Raw genomic sequence first — 11,820 nt, forward strand, 5'->3', positions numbered from 1 at the left:
GCATAGTCTTTTAAGCCTTGCTGGTCTTGGAAACTCTTTATATCTCCATCCATTTTGAATGTCAGTCTTGCTGGATAAAGTATTCTTGGCTGCATATTATTCTCATTTAGTGCCCTGAATATATCTTGCCAGCCCTTTCTGGCTTGCTAGGACTGTGGTCAGGTCTGATGTTTTTCTGATGGGCTTCCCTCTATAAGTAAGGAGACTTTTTGTCCTACCGTCTTTCAAGAGATTATACCTACAATTATGATTCCTCAATTTGATTATCAGATGCCTTAATGTTTTTTGGAATGTTTAATCTTGGGTGGAGACCATTCAGCCTCTAGTACATGAACACTTGTTCAAATCGCAAGATTGTGAAAATTTTCATGAAGAACTTTTCAACTACATCTTCTAGACTTCTTTCTTTCTCCTCCCCTTTTTAGGGATTCCAATAATTCTGAAGTTCGAACATTTCATGGAATCATTTATTTCCCTGATTCTGTTTTCGCAGATTCTAAGCTGTTTGTTCCAGGTTTCCTCCTGATCCTTTCTCTCTACCTGTTTGTCCTCCAGATCACTAATTCTATATTCTGTCTCAGTTACCCTAGCTTTGAGAGAATTTAGATTAGATTGGAACTCATTGAGAGCATTGTGAACCTCAGCCCTGGTAGCTTTTAGCTCTGCCATACATTGAGAACATCATCTCTGGTCACTTTCAGTTCAGCCCTATCAATTGAATTGGTCATCCATGGCTTTCTCCAACCTAGCTATTACCTGGATAATTGCTAGCCTGAATTCTCTTTCCAATATATTTTCTATGTTGATAGCCATGAGCTCTGTTGCAGAAGGTCCATCCTCTGTATTTTTCTTCTGTTGGGCCTTCCTTCTCCTAGTCATTTTGGTGAGAGATGACTGAGCAGATGTAGCGGGATATATCGACTATGGTGCAGTCATGGTGCACCCTGGAACACTTCTGAACAATCAGGATTCCCCACCCAAATGAGAGAAAAGAAAAATAAAAAAAAAGGAGAGAGAGAGAGGCAGGGATAAAAGGGAAGATAAAAGAGAAGGTTCAGCCCAAATGGGCCCCAAGGTAGGGTTTATGAAGCATACAAACAAAAAGACTGATTAAAGTATATGACTAGAGAAAAAATTATATATATATATATATATATATATTTCTTTCTTCTATATTTATTTATTTCATTATATATTTATTATATATTATATATTTATTTGCATATATATATATGTTATTCCCTTATTTGGTAAATATATAAACTTTCTTCCTTTATTTGCATATATATATATATATACATATATATATATATGTATATACACACACACACACATACATACACACACACACACATGATGCCGGCTCGCAGGCATGACAGTCGGCCAACCAAAACACAGTCCTGCTCATGTAAACACACAACTAAGAGATAGACACCTACATACACGACATCCAACACACGTTCACAAAATCTCACATGCGTGCACTGAAACCGACAAACACACAAGTCAAGCACACATGCCCACACACAGAGAGAAACCTACACACACATGCCGGCATGCACATGCTGCACATGTGAACATACATGGCTCCTATGTACATGCAGTCGCATGAAGCCTCACAACACTTTCACCCATGGGTGTGCAAACACACAAACACAAAGCATAGACACACACTGTTGCCAGGATGCAGGCATCCACACTTCTCACACACGCAAACACACATATTCGAGCACACGAAAAACACACATACATAACACCAAAACACACGATGTCCTACACACAGGGCAGCAAAAGACAACATACAATTCCACACACAACATGTAGAATCATACACACATGGTCCCCAGCTTAGAGGAATGCTCAATTGGCCACAGGTACTTCCTCATGTACGTGCGTGCACACACATACATACACACACACATGTGTGCAGGAGCAGAGCTGCCCTCAGCTGCTCCACATAGAACACTCACCATGTCATCCATCCCATGGAGCACACCTGCATTCCCTCACACATCCGAGGAACAGACTCCTCCGCTGGGTGGTGTTACCCACAGAATGATCTGGAGCCACAGGGACCATGGGGGACCGCCTCCTCTTTGGTCCTCCCACGACCCTTGGTTTTGCACTGGAGCTGACCAAGAGCATGCATGGCATTGCAATTCAGCAATGCAGGGCACAGTTCCAGGTTCAAGGGCAACAGAAAAAGCTCTCCAAGCCATGTGAATAGGGTGGTACGAGGAGCCCAGGGAAGGCCAGGGCGCCACTCGTGAGCACCTTACCACTCCTGTGTGCCCAGCTCTACAGACAAGACTTCCCAAGAGAGCCCCACCTCTTCAATCCTCTGCCAGATCCTGCTTGGAAGGGTGGGGTTATGTCCGCAGGCCAAGAACGGCTGTGCCCTAACCCCTTGCTCTCCATCACCCCCACCCATGGAATCCAACAGGATGGGGGCTGGAGGGTCCCACCAGGCTTATTGCCTCCTTGCCATTTCCTGTGCCCCCAATATAAAACCACACATGAACACAAGGTGCTTTGTAACTTGTTTATGGCCCTTCTCCCTGATCCTCTAGCACTGCCCCTGCTGATCCTTGTCCCTTTTGCTGTCCCGTGCAGGCTGAGCACCACGGAGAAGAGCCCATGCAGGTCTCTCAACGGTGGAGGCCTCATCAGATTCTTCTTGGTGGTGCAACGCGGATGCTCTGTGATGTCCACTTCCACACAGCTGCCATGCCTTGACACACACACACAGACACACGCACACACACACACACAAACACAGAAATATGAAAATATACACAAAAGTCTTAGCTATTTGTGAAAATGTATGATGCCAGGCATAGTGAATGTGATGTTGTGAGCATGCCTTGTCCTCGTGGGATCCTGGTTCCTCCACAGCCAGAGCACCGTACACTGCTTGGGATGGACACGGCATATGTGGCCCTTTGACGACTGAGATGTGGTTGTAAGAAACCCCTCTGTTGCTGTAATGCTGGGGGAGACCGGCTTGCAATGGCTCCACACCAGTTGCCCCAAGCCTACCTTGTTGGCCCGAAGCCACACTTTGGGTATCCTCTCTCCACGTGTGGGGGACAGCACTGGGGACGTGCTGGCCCAGCCTGAAGTTCAGCTCGCGGCCTGACCTGTTCAGCTGCAGGGGAAGTCTAGAGAAGATGTGTTCTCCTCTGCAGGCCAGACAGGTTGGGAACGCCTTCCCCATGGCATTGAAGTTTCACCCGAAGGCAACGGAAGACACGCTGTCTCTGCAAGTGAAGGTACGGGCCTACGTGCTGTGTCACCTGGGAGCCGGCCTCAGCTTCTTGTCTCCGGCCTTCCATAGGGTGCACCCTGTAGCCTCCTGGCCCACAGACATAATGCCCAACTGCCCATCCACAGGGTTCGCCCAGACATCGTCTCAGGGGAGGGACATCCGGGTTCCCTTTGCCGTATGCCCTTGGCTGCACGAAAGGCACGCCTCCCTCCGTGCTCCATGCCAAACACACTGCGTGTCACTGGGTAAGTGTGTGTGCTGTGTCAGTGTGAGTGTGTGTGTGTGTGTGTCTGTGTGTGTTTGCACGCGCACGCGTCGGGCGCAACCAGCTGGGTCCCTTTCCCTGGTCACGTGAACAGTAGCTAGTCACAGAGGGGAAGGGGGCTTTTATTTCATGGGAAAGGAGGTTCTGGGACAGGCTTCTGCATCTTGCTTCCTGAAGCCTCGATCTTCCAGAGACCCTGTGGCCAGAGAGTGGGCAGAGAAACAGCGCCGGGAACACAAACACCGAGACGGACCGGGGAAGAGGGAGAGCAGAGCATGGGGAAAGGACAGGCAGATCGATGGATTGAGCCCTCTCGGTCCCCCTTGTCCTGAGCAGACAAGGACATGGCCTGGGGGAAACAGTGGCCGAACCACTGGCAGACAGTGCCCCAAACTGGCAGACAGCTCCCCCCCCTCCCCCCCCCCCCCCCGCTGTCTCCTGGAATGGCACTGCTCTGCAATGCCTGGGCTGACAGTCCCCCGCACGCTAGACCAGGGTCCCCGGTGGTGCCTTCGCTGTCCTCAGTCTTCGAGCATTGCGTGGGGGAAGGGCCAGGGACAGTTTCTCCTTGACAGGCTACAAACACCGGGCGGAGAGCGTGCTAAAGGAGGCGACGGGATGGAGGGGAAGGAGTTGTGGGCACTGGGGCCTGGGGCTCCTTAGGTAGAGCCCGAGGCCATCCCGGAGGAGGCGCACTGGCTGCCTCCCTGGCCGCCTCCAGCAGGGGGTGAGGGGCAGGGCCTGTGGCGGCCACGCCCACCGCCTTGTGGCTCCTGGGGCCTGGGGTCCTGCCATTGTCCTGGGCGCGGATCAGGCCTCCTGGGCGCCAAGACCCGAAGCGTGCCGCCTCCACCTCTGCCCCGTGGGCTCCTGGCCGGAAGCCCTTGTGCGCATGCGTCCCAGACTCCGCTGGCTTCCGGGAGGAGACGGCGGACGTCCACCCTCCACCGTTCGCGGGGCCGCAGAGCTCCACTGCCCGGCCGCCTGCGGGAGCCGCGCGCTCACCCGCCCCTGCTCCGTTCCCCTGCAGCTGCCCCAGCCGGGCGCCACGTGGGACACGGGACTGCCCCCGAATCCTGACCAACTCAGTCGAGGGAGAGGTCCATCAGGACGCGGCTGTCCGTGGACATATAGCCCCACCCCCGCAAGAGAGGCGAAGGTGCTGCCGGGCCTAGGCGGTGGGATGGCGGCAGAGCCTGGGCAGCAAGAGGAAGGCCGTTGGGAGAGAGAGGGCGCCATCCTGGCGGTGGAGCTTGTGCTCGTCGGGGATGACCTAATGTTGGTGTGGCAACTTGTGGTGGTCGGCGTGGCGGAGGACCCCGGGGAGACTGAGGAGGAGGAGGACGATGACGACGAGGCTAGGGAGGTTGAGAGTGAGGCTGAGGAAGACGGGGAGGCTGAGGAGGGAGAGGAGACCGAGGAGGAGGACGACGAGTTCGAGGAGTCCGAGGAGTCCGAGGAGGAGGCTGAGGAGAACCGGCAGGAGGATGGGGAGGAAGAGGAGGCTGAGGAGACTGGTGCGTGGGAAGAAGCGGAGGAAGAAGGGGAGCTGGGGACTGAGGAGGGGGCGCCTGAGGAGGAGACGGAGGACGTGAAGCCCACAGAGGAGGCGGCTGAGGAGAAGGGGACAGAGGAGGGAGAGGAGCCAGAGAAGGAGGAAGAGGAGGCAGAGGAGAAGGCTAGAGAAGCTGAGGAGGTGACGGAAGAGGAAGAGGAGCTTGGGATGGAGAAAGACGTGGCAGAAGAGCAGGAGTGGCAGGAGGCTGAGGAGGAAGCCGAAGAGGCTGAGCAGGCCGAGGGTGGCAGGGACAAGGAGAGGGAGGTTGAGGATGTTGAGGAGGAGGAGGTGGTGGAGAAGAAAGAGATGGAGCCTGAGGGGGAAGAGAAGACTGAGGAAGAGGAGCAGGTGGAGGAGGTGGAGGAGCCTGAAAAGGCTGAGGAAGAGGAGGGCCAGGAGGAGGATGAGGAGGCTGTTGAGGATGAGGTTGCAGAGGTACCTGTGCAGGAGGAGGAGAAGGAAGACAGGAGGGAAGAGGCCTGGGAGGGGAGCCAGAAGGAGGGAGACGCGCAGGAGCTGCAGGAGAAGCGGGAAGGGGAAGAACAGCCAGAGGCACCGCCAGGTCCGCCCCCGTCCCCGCTCCAGGCTCTCGCGGCCCTGCAGTCAGAGCTGGAGCCCCTGCACAAAGACGCCAGCGGGGCCTGCTCTGGGCTCAAGCTCAGGTTGTGGCAGAGGCGGCGGCGTCACCTGGAACACCGAAGCGCCCTCATCCGGGGCATCCCTGGCTTCTGGGCCAAGGCTGTATCCTTGCTACCTTCATGGAGGGACCCCGATGTGGCCGGGCTAGTGCAGGAGACTCCTGTGGCAGGGGCCCCGGCTCACGCCTCCGTGATCGGGAGGGTTTCGAATTCCTGCTTCCGGGCGGGGGTGCCCGGTGGGGCCGCAGGTTGTCCTCGATGTGCCGGGGAGGGGGCCGTGGGTCCAGCTTTCTCTGCTAGCGCCCAGCAGGGAACCACCTGACTTAACGAATGCAGCGGGCCGTGCGGGGGCGCAGGGGGCCTTGACACAATCTGTGAGGAGGGAGTGGGTCCCAGTGGTAGGGACCCAAGGCTGCACTTGCTGTGCAGACTTGCTCCGTTGTTGTAGCTCTTTCTTCTCCAGCCCTGGGAGAGTCCTTGACCCGAAGCAGTTTGGGAACCACCCGCAGCTGTCAGCCATGCTCAGTGAGCAAGATGAAGGCATACTTGGCTCCATGACGGATTTGCAGGTCTGGCCCGGGAGATGGAGGCCGGCCTGGGGGATGGGAGAAGAGGGGATAACAGAAGCGATTTCTCCCCAAGGCCAGGGGGGCAAGGGTCTGCTGGACAGAGATTTCAACCCTCCTCCCCACTTTGCCGCCCGGCAGGTGGAGGAACTCGGGTCTCCCCGTGATCGCCGCAGGGTCCTGCTCTTCTTTCGCAAGAACTCCTACTTCCGCAATGAAGTCGTTGAGAAGGAGTATGTCCTCAGGGCTGCTGGTAAGGGGGCCTCTGCGTGGAGGGGGTGGCAGCAGGTGGAGGCGGCAGGGTTGCACCTGATGCATTAGGCGGCGCCTTCGCACGTACCCATCTTCCTGCAGGGTACGAGCCGTCTCATTCCACTCCCATCCAGTGGCACCCCTGTTATGAACGGGAGGCCCGTAGCCGCAGACACCACAACAGCAGCCTAAACTTCTTCAACTGGCTCTCTGACCACAGCTTTGCCGGGTCTAGCAGGATAGCTGAGGTGGGTCCCGGGGACAGACCGCGCACGTGAACCTGGCTGTGTTCCCCAGCCGACTGGGATGGGCCTCTGAGCCCCGCCCCGTTTCCCCTGCCAGATCGTCATGGACGACCTGTGGCCCAATCCCCTGCAGTACTACATGAGGAAGAAGGCCCCAGCCGAGGAACTGAGAGGAGTGCAGGTGAGAAGACCGGGGCGTGGGTGCAGAAAATGCTCCGTAGGCCTCCGTGGGACCTGGGTGTCCCAGATGAAGAAACGGCGGCTCAGCGGAACGCTCAAGAGGCGGTGACCCCGTGTGCAAAGGGCATCAGCATGAGTCAGGGAGTGCGGTGTCAAACTGGTTCTGCCTGGGAAGCTTGAGGCACGCGGGTCAGGCCACACCAACAAGCAGAGCTGGAGAAGCAGGCGCCTCAGCTTTGAGCACCGCCTCAGTGCCTCTTGCCATCCTTGGCACAGAGTTTGGGTTCCCTGGTGTGAAGGCTCATGCGTCACCCCGTTACCTTTCTGTGTTCATCGGTAGAGTTTTCCCAGCCATCTCCCAGGGCAATCTCCTGTGCCCACCGCAAACATCCAGAGAACACTGGCCAGCATGCACAGAGATATTTGCTACGTGGTTGGAGGACATGTCAGGCGATCGCCATCAAGGCCCGGGGAGAGGGGCAGGGCAGAATGACCTCCGAACCCCGAAGGGTCTTGAACCCTCTAGCAAACCTGTGTATGGCCCATAGAGGATACTCACCGGCCTCCTCATATGTGCCTGTGTGCCTGTGTGTCTGTGTATCCGTCTCTCCCAGGAACTTCAGCATGTTGAGGTGAATACGCAAGAGCCTTGCGCTTGACCGGAAAGAGTCCAGGACCTTTCAGAGGGAGCCGAATGATCAGCTTGGGCCCTCGAGCAGGGACCCACCTCGAGCCTGGTGTCGGGAAGAAACCCAGGGCCGACTGAGGCCTCCTGTGAATTTATTAAAATGTGGAAGAGCGATGTCAGCCGTGCTTACGTGTGTTACTGTGGGTACGCTCGCACACGGTCTTCTTCATGGAAAGGGGCAGGTGGGGTGCCGGAGCTCATGGGATTCCCGTCGATGCTTACCACGCTGCCTGGGCATCCTTATTCCGTGGAAGGGAATATGCATGCTTGCCCAGAGGTCTAGGTCACACAAGCTCTGGGACTGCATCCCAGCGTGGCGGAGGTCCTTCCCCCGGGGATGGTGGAGGTGGGCGGGGAGAGGAGATGAGCGAAAGGCCAGCTGACTGAAAGGGCTCATGTCTTCCCTGGGGAAATGACAGAGGACAAGGAAAGGGAAGGACGAGCCAGGGCCAGACATGTCCAGTGTCAAGTTTTGGTGGATGGCGAGGACCCTCTTCCAGAGATGCTCCCTGGTGGATGAGCTCAGACACAGCAAGGGTGGGACGGTAGTTTCATTAGTCTCTTGAACCCCAGAGCCAGTGCTCTCCTTTCTTCTAAACAGGCGTGCCCAGGCCCTTGCTGACACAGTCATCCTCAGCCCCAGATACAGCGGGAGCGAGTGGGGGCCAGGCCCTGTGGAGGGAACGTTGGAGAGGGGAAAGTGGGACGAGGGAAGGTAGGAAAGATGACACTGTCATTCTGGCCCACGTGGCTGGACGGAAGAATGAATGCCAGGGAGAGTGTGTGTCACACACACACACACACACACAGGGACACCATCGGTTTCAAACCGCCCTAAGCCTCAGAATATTTAGCCACTCACATACCCCGACGCATACACTCAGGAGCAAAGCCAACACCCCGCACCCAACACACGGTGGTTCGGTCACTCTCATGTCCTGACGTGCACACACTCCCTCACCCTCCCAGGCACCCAAAAGTCACACACTCACATGTCCAGAGACTAGCTCACGGATAGGCAACCCCACGCTGCCCCGTGATCCCCAGTTCGCGGCTTCCCTAGGATTTTGGATCCGTGTCCCCAGATGGTCCGTAGAGGAGAGGGCAGAGTATAGCTGAATGCGAGACCCAGGACCCCCACCCGTGTGCTGTCTGACCCATGCTGACCCTGAGGCTGATATGCCTCCTTCCCCAGGGTCTGAAGGAAAGTGCCCAATACCCTCTATCCAGTTAGACCACTAAAAGGGAAATGCCTCCAGAGGGCACACCTAGTCCTCACCAACACCCCATGCAGCATGCTCCCCTGGTTAAGGGCCAAGTGCACACAGGCTGCTCCGACCATGTAGGGAAGCGTCCATCTCCTGAGGTTTTAGCCTCGCTCCTCCCACTTTCAAATTCTTTGTGACTTTGGGACTAAAAGGCAAGTCTCTCGTTCGTAGCATAGACGTGGCCAGCTTTTCAAAACCTGCTCGTTCTGCTGTCGTCCACATCGTACTCCAGTGCCGTGAAGCCCCATTAGTGAGCAGCCCCATTACTGACACAGGGCAGTCCACAATTGCACTACTTGGTGACTGTGTACTCCCTGACTGTTTCCACCCTCTATTCCTCTGTGACTTCCTCACTCGCTGTCTCATATTTTCGGGAAACGTGACAGCTGCCCTCCTGGACACCACTGGATTTAGCTCTGCTCAGCCCATTTTTGGCTTTCCCACGATTGGGGGGCGGGTCCCTTCCTCACAGGCAATGTGTCCTCTGGGTCTATACGCCTTGCAAAGTATGAATTCAGTCCTTCCCGCCCTGCCTCCGCCCTTCCTCACTGCTCCCTGCCTGTCTCTCCCTCCCCATCCCAGCACACTCCTCTCCCACCAGCCCATGTGCCTCTCTACCCTTCTCTCCCTCCCTCCCATTCCACCAGCTCTTCTTCTCCTCTGGGCTTCTCTCTCTCTCCTCCCAGTCTCCCTCTCATCCCCCTCCCGCTGTCCCCACCAGAGGCTTCTCCCTCTCCAGGGCTTTGCTCCTTTTCCTGCAGTAATCCCAGGAGGAGCCTCTTCCAACGGCTTGGGCAGGAAGGTACATGCTGGTCAGTTTAGATTGTACCAGGAATTCCGCAGTCTGCGCAGTCTCAAGGACTGTCTCAGACATTTTTTCATCTCCCCATAGACAGCCATGCATTTTTCTCCCTGCAGGGGTGTTTGTTTGTGTTGAGAAGCAGATTGAGAGAGTGACACTTGTAGCGACCACACACCCTGCACTTCACGCCAGGGAGTTCCTCCTGCTTCTTTCTGGTCAAAATCCACCCCCCCCCCCAGGACACACTGACCCATTCCTTTTAAAGGAGACCCTCCCATGATGCAACCACAAGGCTGATGGCCTTGCCGTCACTCAGGAGGCTTCCTGACCCATCAGGCGGCATGTGTCCTATCCCGCCCACCACAGTACCCGCGTCCCCCTTGGCTCTTGGACTCTATGAGGTGTGGTTCGGACCGGAAGGACGTGGTGAGTACCAGAGAAAGGGCACATGTGCTGTCAGTGCTCACTTGTCGGTCCCCTCCCCGGCTGGTACTCCACTCAGTGGCGGACACAGACTAAGGCAGAACTTGGAGCAGAGCTAGAGGAAAGACACAAGAGCCCTAGCAAGAAAGTCCGGTGATGAAGGAGAAAGCAAAGAGGAAAAGAGACACAGAGAAAAAGGGAAAGGGGTCGGGCAGAGGAAAGCACAGTGGGAGAGTTTGGCCACTGGCTTGGTCAGACAGTGTGCAGAGTTTCTCTTTGGATTAAAAGTCTGGCCCATTAGCATGCTGCCCAGTCCCATCCCGGACCTCCCCTGGCGCTGCTTTGCGGTTCTGTGGGCACCCAGGTGGTCAGGGTCCTTGGCTCTTTTCGCTAATTTAATTCAGGGAGAGTATTTTGTGTGCGGTGTCCTTCTTTAAGGAAAGCCAGGAGAGAGGTGGTGGGCACGGGAGGCAGATGGTGCCAGCACCCAGCACCTTGGTGGTAGGCTCCTGGCTCTCTCCACCACTGGGCAGGTCAAGGGGAAAACCACAGGACAGTGATGCGGCTCAGTTGGAGCACCAGCTGATGCCCCCAGGGCTTTTCCCCCATTCTGCTGAGAAGGTGCGGGGGAGGCGTTCGGGGCAGACTCGGGATTCAGCTGCTGGATTTCAATTGCGGGTGACAGGCGAGGGGTCCTGGACGGACTGATGAGAAAGGGGCGAGTGGCCCTGTGATAACCGGGGCACTTGTGGGGAAGGCCTGAGATGTGTCTCCGAAAAAAACGAGAGAGGGGTTGAGAGGCGCGGAAGCCACCGCGGTGGCGGGCAAGGGCAGGCTTCCTCGCTGGCTCTGGGGCCTGCCAGGGACAAGGCTGGTGGTGACCAAGCCCCCTGCCCCATAGCTGGTTAGACCTCGGAGCAACCAGCGTTCTGCACAGGGATCGGAGTCTGTATCCCTCCCGGGCCGCATGCGTGACTCCCCGCGAGCACGCCATGTCCGCTGTCTCAGCCCCGGATGCATGGAGGCCCTGTGCACATGGGTGCCCCAGACCCGTGCACTTGGATAAGAGGCTGCTGCCCAACATGGTTCCCGGGTGTCAGAGCTGAACCTGCCGGTCCCACTCCATCGCCTGCCCTACACAGCTGCCTGGGTTCAGGGCTAAGGCCACATGGAGAGGGAGTCGAGGTCCGGGGAAGGCGGAGCTGCCTCAGAATCCGGGACCACCTTGGTCCCAGACGGGGGCGGTGAGGAGGCGGCTGCCCTCAGGGAGACCGGCTCCTGCGGGCACGCGGGGGCGCTTCTGGCCCTGGAGGCTGCCGGGCTGGTGGCCGAGGCTTTGCATGAAGCTGAGGCCCCGTGTGGCCCAGAGGAGGCCGGCGCAGGGCTGGTGTTGGTGCTTGTGGTGCAGGATATCTTGGCGGAGGTGGAGGTGGTGGCGGTGGAAGAGGAGGAGGTACTGGCGGTGGAAGACGAGGAGGTGCTGGCGGTGGAGGACGAGGAGGTGGCGCAAGCAGAGCGGGTCAAGAAGCCGAAGGAGCTGTCGCAGGCAGAGCCAGTGCCGCGGCCCGACACAGCCAGGGCCGCCCTTGCCGCACTGCAGGTGGTTTAGGAAGTGCTCTGCTCTGTGGATGTCTTAGCCACCGCGGCCTACTTGCTCTCAACCACAG

General features: G+C 56.9%; 1 protein-coding gene across 1 annotated transcript; it reads left to right on the forward strand.

Moving 5' to 3' along the window:
* Positions 1–4,425: 4,425 nt before the first annotated feature.
* On the forward strand, positions 4,426–7,758 carry LOC131822505 (testis-specific Y-encoded-like protein 4). Its single transcript, XM_059158816.1, has 6 exons — positions 4,426–5,832; positions 6,221–6,298; positions 6,437–6,548; positions 6,650–6,795; positions 6,890–6,973; positions 7,587–7,758. Exons 1-6 carry the CDS (start codon positions 4,426–4,428, stop codon positions 7,629–7,631), a joined length of 1,872 nt encoding a protein of 623 aa, XP_059014799.1. The 3' UTR covers positions 7,632–7,758.
* Positions 7,759–11,820: the final 4,062 nt, after the last annotated feature.

The sequence above is a fragment of the Mustela lutreola genome, chromosome Y (genome assembly GCF_030435805.1).
Source record: "Mustela lutreola isolate mMusLut2 chromosome Y, mMusLut2.pri, whole genome shotgun sequence".
Taxonomy (NCBI): Eukaryota; Metazoa; Chordata; class Mammalia; order Carnivora; family Mustelidae; genus Mustela; species Mustela lutreola.